The sequence below is a fragment of the Rhinolophus sinicus genome, chromosome 1 (assembly GCF_057876585.1).
Source record: "Rhinolophus sinicus isolate RSI-liver-muscle chromosome 1, RSI-T2T, whole genome shotgun sequence".
NCBI classification, from domain to species: domain Eukaryota; kingdom Metazoa; phylum Chordata; class Mammalia; order Chiroptera; family Rhinolophidae; genus Rhinolophus; species Rhinolophus sinicus.
Window position 1 is genome coordinate 55899623 of NC_142501.1, and position 12078 is coordinate 55911700.

The 12078-nt window shown below is 50.7% G+C and overlaps 2 protein-coding genes across 6 annotated transcripts in view; both read left to right on the forward strand.

The window, feature by feature from the left end:
• HOXC6 (homeobox C6) overlaps positions 1-11136 on the forward strand; it is a 39998-nt gene extending 28862 nt beyond the window's left edge. For 3 of the 5 annotated variants that reach the window (XM_074325606.2, XM_019724416.3, XM_074325605.2), the window contains exons 2-3: positions 8881-9226; positions 9966-11136. In XM_074325606.2, the coding sequence (XP_074181707.1) occupies positions 9073-9226; positions 9966-10273 (462 nt within the window). In that variant the 5' untranslated portion in view covers positions 8881-9072 and the 3' untranslated portion in view covers positions 10274-11136. Of the gene's footprint in view, positions 1-3; positions 9227-9965 lie in introns of those variants that run through there. The other 2 variants (XM_019724417.3, XM_019724415.3) reach the window with 2 other exon arrangements.
• The window catches only part of HOXC4 (homeobox C4), a 37833-nt gene that overhangs the window by 2197 nt on the left and 23558 nt on the right, over positions 1-12078 (forward strand). The window lies entirely within an intron of this gene.

Sequence of the window (12078 nt, forward strand, 5' to 3'; positions counted from 1 at the left end):
AGGCCTCTATTTCTCTCTTTCGCCTGTATTTTGTCTACTCCCGCCGTATCTGCCCCCAGCCCCTGCGGATGGCCGCACTGTATTGGGTGGGGGGAGGCACAAGTCTCCTTTGTTAACCCCCAGGGAAACAGTTTCTGAAGAAGGCCATTCAAGCAAGTGGGGATTCACCTGGGATATTACTGGGCCCCCCTCCCGTCGGAGGGATGGGCCTGGGCACGGCTGGAGTATTTCTCTCGGCCTACAGGGATGTGACCGAATGTGTTGTTGGCGAGATTTCAGGGTGTTAGGGTTCGTGGTTGACGGTTAACAGTCCCATCCTGAAATGTCCTTATATAATCTTTTTATCAATGAATTTAATGTCTCTTCCTGGCTAGGGTCCTGCAGGCCCCCAAGCCCTTCACCTCTAGCCTCCGCTTCATGAGACAGAAGGGTACAGAGAAAATATAGCAGCAGTGACTGGCCCTGGTTTTCCAGTTTTCTAGTCTGGCCAGGGGATAAACCCGGCCTCAAACGCCAGTCCCCTCCTTTCCTCCTTACTTTCGATTTTCTTTCCCTTCTTTCTCTTCCTCTCTGGCGCTCAAACAGAAGTACAAGAGGGGCCACCAGTGGCAACCCTCAGTCTCCTTGCAGGCCAAATTCCATGTAGACATGGTTCTTAGTGAAGGAGAGCACTGCTGTGATTACCTGATACTAGCCAGGGCGGCTGAGAATAGAATCTGGCTCAAGGACTCTGCACACCCAGGGCTAAGGTTGGGCAGAGGCACTGAATCTGTGGGTCAGCATCTGGCAATACTCCCTGGAGCCAGGGCCCTCAGCATTCCCCTCTGAGCCCACTCTTTGGGCACCTCAAGCCTGCCCCTAACAGGCTTTGTCAGCCCTGCCATGGGCTGTATTTGCTTCGCCAGTTCCTAGCCAGGGAGAAATGGGCAGAGAAAACCCATTCTCTCCCTGGTCTGACAGTTGTGATCCCCACGAAGAATGAGACCTTGTTTGGAGAAGGTGGCCTTGTTAGGTCGGCTGTTGTGTTCCAAAACCAGGCTTGGTAGCTTTATACGCTTATTAAATACAGGCTTAAATGTACAGACTCAGATTTTTGCATGAATATATACAGACTGATATTTCCTTGGTGGTTAATTGTATATTACCATGCCTATATTTGCGTGAATACCATTTTATGTGCATGCGAAATTTTGTTAGCCCTCACTAGATGGGCATAGGCTCAAGGAGACTTTGGGTGCAACAAGAAAGCTCTGTGCGTGCTCTGCTGGAAATGTGTGCATGCTGGAATTGGAGTATGCGGGTTCCAGTAACCAACGGATGCTACAAAGGCTTTCTCAGACCTTATTGCCGTCGTCGTCGTCATAGTCGTCGCTGTCCAAGCAACTGGGCTGGGGGAAATACTGATCCCTTCTGCTTCCCTCCAAACTTCCCCAGCCCAGAGACTGTTTTAGCAGGGGAACCCAATTATGTTGAAAGTGAGTTCTGTGGGAAACTCGTGGGTGAGGTGGCCCTGGGAACAGTTGACTGGGCCCTGGTGCTTGAAGCCTTGCTAGGACAGTGAAGGGGATTAGAGTGGTTAATAAGGTGGCCTGTGGGCAGTGTTCTCGGGTGGCTGCCGGCTAGGATATTTGGAAAGGCCAGTGGAGAAGGTGCCAGAATGGGTAGGTGTGCAGTGAACATCTGTCCAGTGGCCGTGCTTACGGGGACTCAAGATTTGGCCTGCATTGTCTATAGGGCAGATTAGTGGCTCTCCAATTTCCCCAAATACCGACATCTGATTATCAATGGGACTTCGTTTTAATCCTGTCTGCTACCTAAGCCAGGAAGAAGGCTAACAGGGCAGTGCCAGAAGAGAAGCTGGGTCTGGCCGCCTGTGGGCCTGGAGCATTAAGTGTGGGAAGGGGCTGGGAAGCAACCAGCCTCTTTTCCTAGCCTTTCTCCCTTGTGGGGTCATGAAAAGACAGAGCAATGGGGCAAATATAAATATCTGTGGGGAAAAAAAAACACAAAAGAAAGTAAGGACAGGAGAGGGGCTGGCAGGGTTTTCCTCCATTCCCTAGGCGATCAAGTTCCTCCCAAGACTTTCTTGTCCAGACATGCTGCGGGTGCCGAGGCATGCAGCTTTCTTCCACCTCTCCACTGGCACCAAGAGCAGCCTCAGGTTTTGGGGCCTGGGGCACCCTGGGGTGCTGGGCTGACATTACCCCCAAATTGTGCTCCTCCCCTGGCCTCTGGCCTCTGCGATGGTGCTGTAGCCGCCCCTGTTTATTGTGTCTGTGAGTTGTTTACTTGTTTTGTCTGCTGCCACCCTGCGTCAGAAACCCGCCAAACCAGCAAACTCAACGAGGAGAACAAAGTGCAGCGCTATCCCGAACTCCCTCCCCTTTCCGGCACCCTGCTCCCGCCATTACCTCTTCCCTCACTCTCCCTTTCTGAGGGGAGGAAGCAGAAATTGTCCTAAAATAAGGCAGCTGTTTATAGGGTCAGGGGAATTATGGGGACATCATAAAGCTCCAGTGTCCTGGTGGTGGAGAGACTTGGAGCCCTCCCCTTGCCTTCAGCTTTTCTTCCTTCCCCCTGGCAACTGCTTGGTTAAGGGGGCTATAGTCATGGAGAAAGTTGAGCCCTTCTCATCCCGCTCCCCACTCGTTTCTGCAGGAATTTTCCCTGAGACACAGTTTGTTGGATTTTAAATCAGGATAATGTTGGCGGATTCATAAAAGCAGATAAAGCATGTCGCTCTCCCTTCACCCTCCCTTTTCAGCCCCCCAAAATAGCAGTGAATTTAAGCAAATCCTACAAAATTAAATTGCCCCTTTGCTAAAGATCCTATAAATCTCCAATGCCTCCAGGTATAGAGTCAGAGAGGCCGCTGTTCGCCTCTAATTTTGCTCCTGGCTATCAAATCTAAAAGAGTATCATCGAAGTAAGTAATATTCTCATTTCTGAAATTAATTTCTCCCTCCCCATCTCTTTCCCTCTTTTCACCAGTGCAGATTAAATGGTTCTTTCAGATCTGCAAACAATAAAGGGTAAAATTATTTATAGGGAAATGAGGACTATGTTTCATTGTTGGCTTATTGTTCCAGAACATAATAACATTTTATTTTCAAGTGGGAGAACTTAGACCAGGGGAAGAAGAAGGGGAAAAGGAAAAACAAGTGAGAGGAGGCAGGGCACCAATACACAAAACTCCTGCTATATATAACTTTTATGACATTTACAATTTCCTCATGACAACTCACTGTGACGTCATAAATGCCACGTTCTTGAATTTTACAATTCTCATAAACCTCCAAAATGGGTCTAAGCAGTACTTGCTCAGTATGGAAGGGTGTAAGAGAAGCCAGGAGGTTGGGGATCCTTTGGCCTCATTCTGGGGGCCAAAAATCTTCTGAACATTCTGGTTTTTCATTTTTCCTCCTGGATGAAGCAGGACCACTTGCTTTACCTCCCTGAAATGTCACTGGGGTCTGAGTTCTCTCCCCATTCCCAGTGGGGATGAGATACTGTGTCCAAGGGCTCTCTGCATACCCCCTCCTCAGCTGATAATCAGCTGCTTGGGATAGAAGTGGGAGGCCTGGGGGCCAAGTCAGAAATGATTTCTTCCAGAGGGAACCAACAGGGGCTCAGGGCTGTGTGTGATGGGGGACCTATTTTACTTTAAAAACCTTCAGCCAGAAAAGTGAATTGAGAAGCCAAACAAATGCCGGTGTGGGAGTTGGTGTCTGCTGATGGTAGTAGCATTAAGTGGAGTGGTAGTAAGGAAAGGTCAGGCAGCAATCTGGAAAGAGAGAGGGAGGAGAGAAAATATGATGTGAGTTAGCAAAGCCCTCCGTGTACCTTTCTTCTCTGTTTAATGGCAAATAAAACAAAAGCAGCTTGGGCAGCCTCTAAAACTCCTGGCTCGAAAGAGAAGTCGCCAGCCCAGGCCTCGGAGTGTTTGGGGCAGTTCTCAAGCGTTTGACATGCCCCATCTGGCCTCTTCCTCCTTCCCCCCCTCTTTGCAGACCCCCAACTTCATTCAGCTGGCCAGCCTGGGCCCTGTCCCCAGAATATCAGTACCCCCAAATGGATTCCATTTCCGGGTTGGATGTGTCAAATTTCACTTTTCTCCAAGTGTCTCCATGCCTGAACTTTGAAAGGAGAAGGAGCATTCTTTCGGGGAATGCAATGTGCGTATGGGGAGGTATGTGCTCAGACAACTTCCCCCACTATGAGAAACTGGGGGCTCCTAGGGTGAGCTATTCTTTAGTGTCCCCAAGCAGACCCACTTCCCTGCGTTCAGGTTCTCTGGCGGATTGAGAGACTCTGCAATCCTTTTTACTCCGAATTCTGTGGAGATCAAAGGAACATAAGTTCCTTTTTATGCACAAAACACTAATCATTTGGAGTAGGATTTATTCTTTTACTTTTTAAATAAAAAAATCTAATCATAAGCCAGTCGGGCCAACTGAGCAGTCACTCTAGAACAGCAAAGCCTTAACCAAACAGTGCGATTGTGAGGTAAGCTGAACAATTATTGAAACTCGGCTTTCTCTGCAAGAGGGATTTCAGCCCTCGCCCAGTGGCACAAAAGGGGCCGGTAGGGCAACCGCTCCTCTCGCGCTCTGGAAATCCAGAATTGGGGAGGGGGGTCGGGCAGCTGCAGTGGCTTCCAGGCAGTCCAGTGCCCAGACCGAGCCCTGAGTCCTACAGCTCTAATGTCCAGGTCCTTGAGCAGCCTCCGTAGGCTCCAAGCTGTAGTTGGTGGTGCCGGCAGCCAGGAATGGAGTGTGTGTATCTGTGCAAGGCTGGGTGGGTCGCAGACATCCGCGCAGAGTTGTGGGATCTGAGGAGAGAGAGAAGATCGGCAGAACACAAACTAAGCAGGACCTCTGGAAAAGATTGTCCCCAAATAAAAATTCCAGATCTTATCCCCTTCACTTCGGATACCCTTCCCCAAGAAATTAATATATTTCCCAGAGCAGAATGGAAAGCAAAGGCAAGCAAGGTGAGGCCTGCCCACGAACACCTTCCGGACCAAAGTCCAGTCCCACCCGCCCTCTCCCCAGTTCAGAGGTCCACAGGCCCCCAGCCCGTGGCCTGGAGCAGGGTAAGGCTGTAGTAGGAGTGCTTGACTCACCCTGGGAAACCCTCAAGTGCCCAGCCTCCAATGCGACCCTTATCCTTGGGGGCTCCAGGCCAGTGACTGCCTCCCACTCAGGCCTATGGCACGCCTGCAGTAAGTTCGCCTCCTATAATTAGCACTCATGAAAAGCATGTGTTTTGGATTGGGGGGGACTGGAGCTGTGAGTGGCAACTTTCCCCCTTTATTCTTGTTCTGTGTTTTTTGAATTCTGTTTTTGAATCCACTAATTACAGCTCCCAAAGCGAAAATCTGCTCCCGCCCGACAAACCCCTTCGGAATGCCTGATTCCGGAGGCGGAAGGGGCAGAGCGACTCTGAGACCTACTGGCCTGATAGGGGGTGTTCTCTGCTTCTCTAGGCTTGTTTTATAGAAACAAAGAACAAGTTCTCCCCCACCCTTCCCAGCACTTGTGCATATTTACAGAGCTCAACTGCAGTTTTAATAAAACATCTGTTCTTGCTTCTGTTGATGAGTTTCCATAATTGTTTTCAGACAAATTTAACAGGAAAATATAAGTATATTTAGAAAAACCCAAGTCCCAGCTTTCCCCCATAGACAGTCGTTCTTTCGCAAAAAAAAAAAAATAATAATAATAATAAAATTAACATGAAATGAGAAAAGGAAAATTTAATCCAATGGAGGGAAGATCGGGCTCATATGACCTGCTCTCCCCCCTTGGAGCGAATCCTTCCAGCAAATTTCAGCTGCATAATTAAATATCTAACTAAAAGAAGGAGGCTTCCTTCCTCAGGAACGGAAGGTGATGGAAGAGAGTGTGTTGGAAATTAATTTTGGGGGGAATTATTTGTGTTTCTGCTTCCTCTTCTGTCCCCCTTCCAGCATTTCTGTCTTTTTCCCCCAGCAGCTGGTTTCTGTTCATTATAAATCGGCGAGACCTTTCAGTCTCTGCCCTCTGTTTAGGGACGTAATAAAACACTTAACTTTCCGGGGCTGAGACTTACATTCTACTCCTCAAGTCGCCCACCCCCAGCGCCCACCGCCTTTAGGCACCAAAGGAGACTCTCCCCAACTTTGGGGCCCTTTTTCCCTCCAGACTTGGTTTAGGAGGGGCTCAAGGAAACCCAGGCATCCTTGCTGGGGTGCTGCAGCACATGTTTCCCCAGAAGCCCCTTCTTTCTTCCAAGGTCCTTCCTTCCCGCACCCGCCCATAAAAGAGATTTAAAAATACATAGAAAATCAACACTCATTGAAAGCGAAACCTCATTAAGACATCCTATCTTCCATCATTCAATTTGTTGTACATTGCAACAATTTAATATCTTGAAGGAAATATCACTGACATGATTTATCCCTCTAGCAATCTCTCTCTGAGATGAGGGGGGTGGAATTTACTCTTTCTTTGGCCTATTCTACGTGTTACACTACTACCCTTAGGGCAGAAATGAGGCTAGGAACTCTGAGAGTGGCTATTTGTGTCCAGGGGTGCACTGACTTGTTCCTTAGCTCAGCCCCCTGGGTCTCCCCGCCCCTAGTTCTTTCTCTCTCTCTCCCTCTTGCCCTCCAGGGGGCCTGGAGCCCCAGCCAGCTGTTGGAAACCTCTGTCCAGGCATGCCATGAATTTGAGGACAGCTGGATTCTAGAGCAGGAAGCAATTCACGCTGGTGTCTGTATTTGTGTACCTGCCATGTCACCCCAAAATGAGACAACTCATCTCAAAATTTCTTTCTTAATTTAAGAAACTTCCTCTACCCTTTCACCTTCATTTCCTTGAGGAAAAGAAAGTATGGTCCAAGAGGGGAGATCTTTGTAATTATAGGGGTCTTTCCCCTACCCTTCTAAATACAAACAAATTACCTTCCTTTCTGAAGGATTGGGACTGTATTTTTAAAACCCAACACAAATTGTCTGGCAGGAAGACTCTTCAATCCCTAACGAGGTTCATGTATTAACTAACATGTTGTCTCCACCAGCTCATACACACTGTCTGCTTTTGGGTTTGAAACTTTATTTTTCCCCCCTAGCGACACTCCAGGGAAACCTTAACGTTACAGAAGATGAATAAACGAGTTTTTTCCCAGCGTAGTCCCGTTTATGGCTTTATTGCTACCCATTGATTACTCCGCTTTGTTACACAGAAGGAAAAGATCATAAAATCCAGCGACATCCGGGTCCTTGTTATAGCCACCCCCCAAAAAAAAATGATGAGGGAAAAATATGAGCTTCCACTGCTCCCTTCGCTTGCCCCACTGCCCCTTCTTTGTCAACTCAAAGCATGTTCAGCCTATGTTACCATATTAAATTAAGTTAGGATTAATCAGGAGAAAAACCCCATCTGCACACCTTCCGCTGCTTCAGTTCGCCCACTGCCGGCTTCCTCAGAAGCCTCGAACTCAGCTGCCTTTTCCTAACCTTCTCTTCTTTTTTCTCAGTCCCAAGATGGAAAGAAATGGGGGTGGGGGCTGCTGAGAGGCTGGGCCCCACCAGGTGTGAGTGGCCCTTGGGTGAGAGCTCCTTAGGAGCCCTTTGCTGGAATCTCCAAGCCCCAGAGCTCAGGTCCGGGGGCACCTCTCTTGGCAGAGCAGAGAGTCCGGAGGGGGCAGGGGGCTTCTGACCTGTGCACGGGCTTTAGCCTGCTAGACGCTAACTGTCTATCAGAGCCCCACTAGCCTTCTCTTTCTGGCTGGATCTTATGTGAATTATCCCACCAGCCCTCGCTGGCTCCAAATCATAAATTCTCACCAACATAAACAGGAGTTGATGTGTCTAGAAAGACTCTACGAGTTCTTTCTTCTTCCTTTCTTTCTTCCTTTTTCTCTCTCCCACCTTTTACTTCTTTCTCTCCCTTTTCTATTGTATTTTTATATATTCTCCCTTTTAGGGAAAAATGCTGCAAGAGTTTCCCCAAAAAGGGGGTCCTGAGGAGGAGGCAGAGAGGGGCTAGGAGGAACAGCAAAGCAGATGCCTGGCCCCTTTGCCCACCTCAGCTCTGCCAATCTACCTTGAAGTCTCACCCTTACTCCTTGATGCCCCTACATTCCCCCTTGCTCCCCACATTCCCCCTACATTTAAGACTCTCAGCCACACACTCCTTCCTCTGAGCATCATGTTTTCTGCAATTTCTTCCTACTTTTGATTTTTTTTTTAAATTGGGGGAAAATATACTGATTTGGTGATGAGGACTCACTTCATGGAGTGTCAAACCAGGATTTCCTGTAGGATTTCTGGGGATCCCCCCTGAGCTGTAAGGGAGCTCCTCCCATTGAGAAATCAGGATGTAATTTTAGAAGGGGGCAGATATAAAAGATGAAATCAGATTGAAAATACAGGGATTTCTCCAGCTCTGGCTCTGGCCACTGCACAGCAAAGTTAGCTGGGGCTGAGGGATTTCCTTGGAGTGCAGCTCTCCTTCCCTGGGCCCCAAGGCCCTGCTCACGGACATTCACCCTTCCTTCACCTCCAAATCAGTTCCCTTACGTATATATATTTTAAAGAAATCCAAGTCTTACTTTCAAAGCACACACTTAGTCTCAACTAGGGAATCAACAGAAGCAGAAGCGATTTTTTTCCCCCTTCTTGACATCTGGCTTGCGATTGGCTGGAAGGGGGTCAGCTGACTTTGTCATTTTGTCTGTCCTGGATTGGAGCCGTCCCTATAACCATCTAGTTCCGAGTACAAACTGGAGACAGAAATAAATATTAAAGAAATCATAGCCCGACCAGGTAAAGGCAAAGGGATGAATTCCTACTTCACTAACCCTTCCTTATCCTGCCACCTCGCCGGGGGCCAGGACGTCCTCCCCAACGTCGCCCTCAATTCCACCGCCTATGATCCAGTGAGGCATTTCTCGACCTATGGAGCGGCTGTTGCCCAGAACCGGATCTACTCGACTCCCTTTTATTCGCCACAGGAGAATGTCGTGTTCAGTTCCAGCCGGGGGCCGTATGACTATGGATCTAATTCCTTTTACCAGGAGAAAGACATGCTCTCAAACTGCAGACAAAACACCTTAGGACATAACACACAGACCTCAATCGCTCAGGATTTTAGTTCTGAGCAGGGCAGGACTGCGCCCCAGGACCAGAAAGCCAGTATCCAGATTTACCCCTGGATGCAGCGAATGAATTCGCACAGTGGTGAGTTTTACAGCTCCAAGATATAAATTAAATAAACTGAACTGGCTTTATGACCGGCTTCCCTAGAAGAACGGGCGGAGAGAGTTTTTTATGGCCCCATAAAAACAATCACGCTCGTCTCCTCGCCGACGCCGAGACAGGGCCCCCTCTTCTGCCCCCTCTGCTCGCCTCCCGCTTGCTCGCAGGGGCCTGGCCCCCTCGGCCCCTGACGGATTGGAGGGCTCCAAGACGAGCCGAGGGGGCAGGAACAGGGCAGGGGATGAGGGGAGGGGACAGGGGGTAGGGGAACCCCCAAAGTCGAGTCAGGCTGAGGAGAAGGGAGGGGGAGAGGAGGGGGCAGAGAAGTGGGGAGAAGTTTCCAAGAAGCTAAGGTGCTTGGGGAGGTGGGAAAGCCCAGTCGTTGAGGAATGGGGCCCTCATCCCCAGTGTTTGGGATTTTTCAAAAACCAGCTTTTAGACTTAGAGCTTTACTGCCTGGTTCTTGGCCCCCCTCCCCCCCCATACACACACACCATTCTTTGGGACACACACCTACCAACCTATGGGGGAAACTGAACCAAGTTGGGATCCTGGCTGTACCCCCAGTGGGGGTGGGGCAGGGCAAAGGGGAGAAGGCTGGAGCTCGAGGGGGCCCTGAGCTGCTGGCCAAGTTGGGAGGGTCAGGACTTTGCTAGACTAAATCGTCTGCGGAGGAAGCCTTGCTGATTGTTTTTAGTGTGTTTTGTGCCTGGATCTCTAGGGGTCGGCTATGGAGCAGACCGGAGGCGCGGTCGCCAGATCTACTCGCGGTACCAGACCCTGGAACTGGAGAAGGAATTTCACTTCAACCGCTACCTAACGCGGCGCCGGCGTATCGAGATCGCCAACGCGCTCTGCCTGACCGAGCGACAGATCAAAATCTGGTTCCAGAACCGCCGGATGAAGTGGAAAAAGGAATCTAATCTCACGTCTACGCTCTCAGGGGGCGGCGGAGGGGCCGCAGCCGACAGCCTGGGCGGAAAAGAAGAAAAACGGGAAGAGACAGAAGAGGAGAAGCAGAAAGAGTGACCAGGACTGTCCCTGCCACCCCTCTCTCTCCTTCTCCCTCGCTCCCCCAACTCCCTCCTAATCACACACTCTGTATTTATCACTGGCACAATTGGTGTGTTTTGACTCCCTAAGACAAAATTAGGGAGTCAGATATGGACCTGAAATTCAACTCTGGACCCCCCACCCCTCACCGCACAAACTCTCTCACCACGCGTCTCCTCCTCCTTGCTCCCTCGCTAGCTCGTTCTCGGCTTATCTGCAGGCCCTTTCCCCCCCGCCCAGGCCTTGGGGGCTCCGTCCCTGAACCTCGCTTCACAGTCCACAGATCTTTCTGCAAAGGAGGACTTGGCCTCCCACCTCCTCTGTGCCCCCTACCCCTGCCCCCGCGCAGAGAGCCGGCTCCCGGGCCCGGGGCCTCTGCTCCGGGGCCTCAGGGCCCGGCCTGGCTGCCGGGGAGGGCGGGAGGCCCAAGGAGGGCGCGTCGTGGCCCCACAGCAACCCCCAGGGCCTCCCCGCAGCCCCTGCCCGGCCCCTCTGCCCCAGCAAATGCCCAGCCCAGGCGAATTGTATTTAAAGAATCCTGGGGGTCATTATGGCATATTACAAACTGTGACCGTTTCTGTGTGAATATTTTTAGCTGTATTTGTGGTCTCTGTATTTATATTTATGTTTAGCACCGTCCGTGTTCCAATCCCATCTTAAAAAGGAAAAAAAGAGGGAAAATTACAAAAAGAGAAAAAAAGTGAATGACGTTTGTTTAGCCAGTAGGAGAAAAAAAATAAATTCTAAAAAAATCCCCTCGTGTTACCCTCCTGTATAAATCCGACCTCTGGATCCGTTCTCGCATATTTAATAAAACTGATATTATTTTTAAAAGTTTATATCGGGATTTCTGTTAATTCGCTCGCCTGCCGGCCTCGGGGTGAAAGTTGGAGCAGGCTCCCAGTGCTCCGCGTCTACTCGCCGCCTGCAAGCCCCCAGCCTCTGCACTAGCCTTTCCCGAAGCCAGGCGCCAGCCCTGGTCTCCTCTTCTGGTGATCTCGCTGGGGGGCTGGGAGGCCTCTGTGGGCTCCCTACACGGAACAACATACTCACCCCGTAAAAAAGGTCGCATGGGATTTCGATAGGGGTGGAGAGGGAGCCCGGGTTAGTCACATTGGTCTCCAGCCCCACACAGGCCTTTCTTCCTGCCTGTGATACCCTGGGGTCCTTGTCTTCTGAACCCTGAGCCCCCAAAGCCAGAAAAGCAGCATTATCCAGGCACCAGGGACACCCCCGCCCACTCCCCGAGTGAGGAGGGAGCGCCCTGTAAGCAGCCCCCCGCCTGCGCCAGGCCGACTGTTGCGAAACGTGGCTGAGGCATAGAGAGAAGGGGAAAGAGAGGACCGCAGGATTTGAGCCCTTCGCCAGGGATTGAGCGATTCAAGGACATCTCGAAAAAGAAAGCCTGGAAACTGAGCTTTCGCCTGCTCTGGGACTCCTGACGTGGCTGGGACAAAATTCCTTCTTCCTTACAGCCTCAGCCCCAGTCTGGTTCTTCACTCTTTCTTCTCCCCTCAAACTCAGCGGGTGAGGAGTGCAACCAGGCCCTAACCGTTCCCCAGCTCAGGCCTTCTCTCCCTAAGCCCAGCCAGAGAAACCTGAGTGGACCTAGGGGTGAGGTAGTGAGGGGGTCTCCCGGAGGGAAAAAATCTGCCAGAGTTTTCCAGACGTTCCAGATCCCTGCCAGCGCCCCCTCCAGCGCCTCCACTTGCGGGGGGCGGGGTGGGGGTGGGGGTGGCGGGAGGGGGGCTTCTCCTGGCAGGGGCGGAGATTTCCTGGGG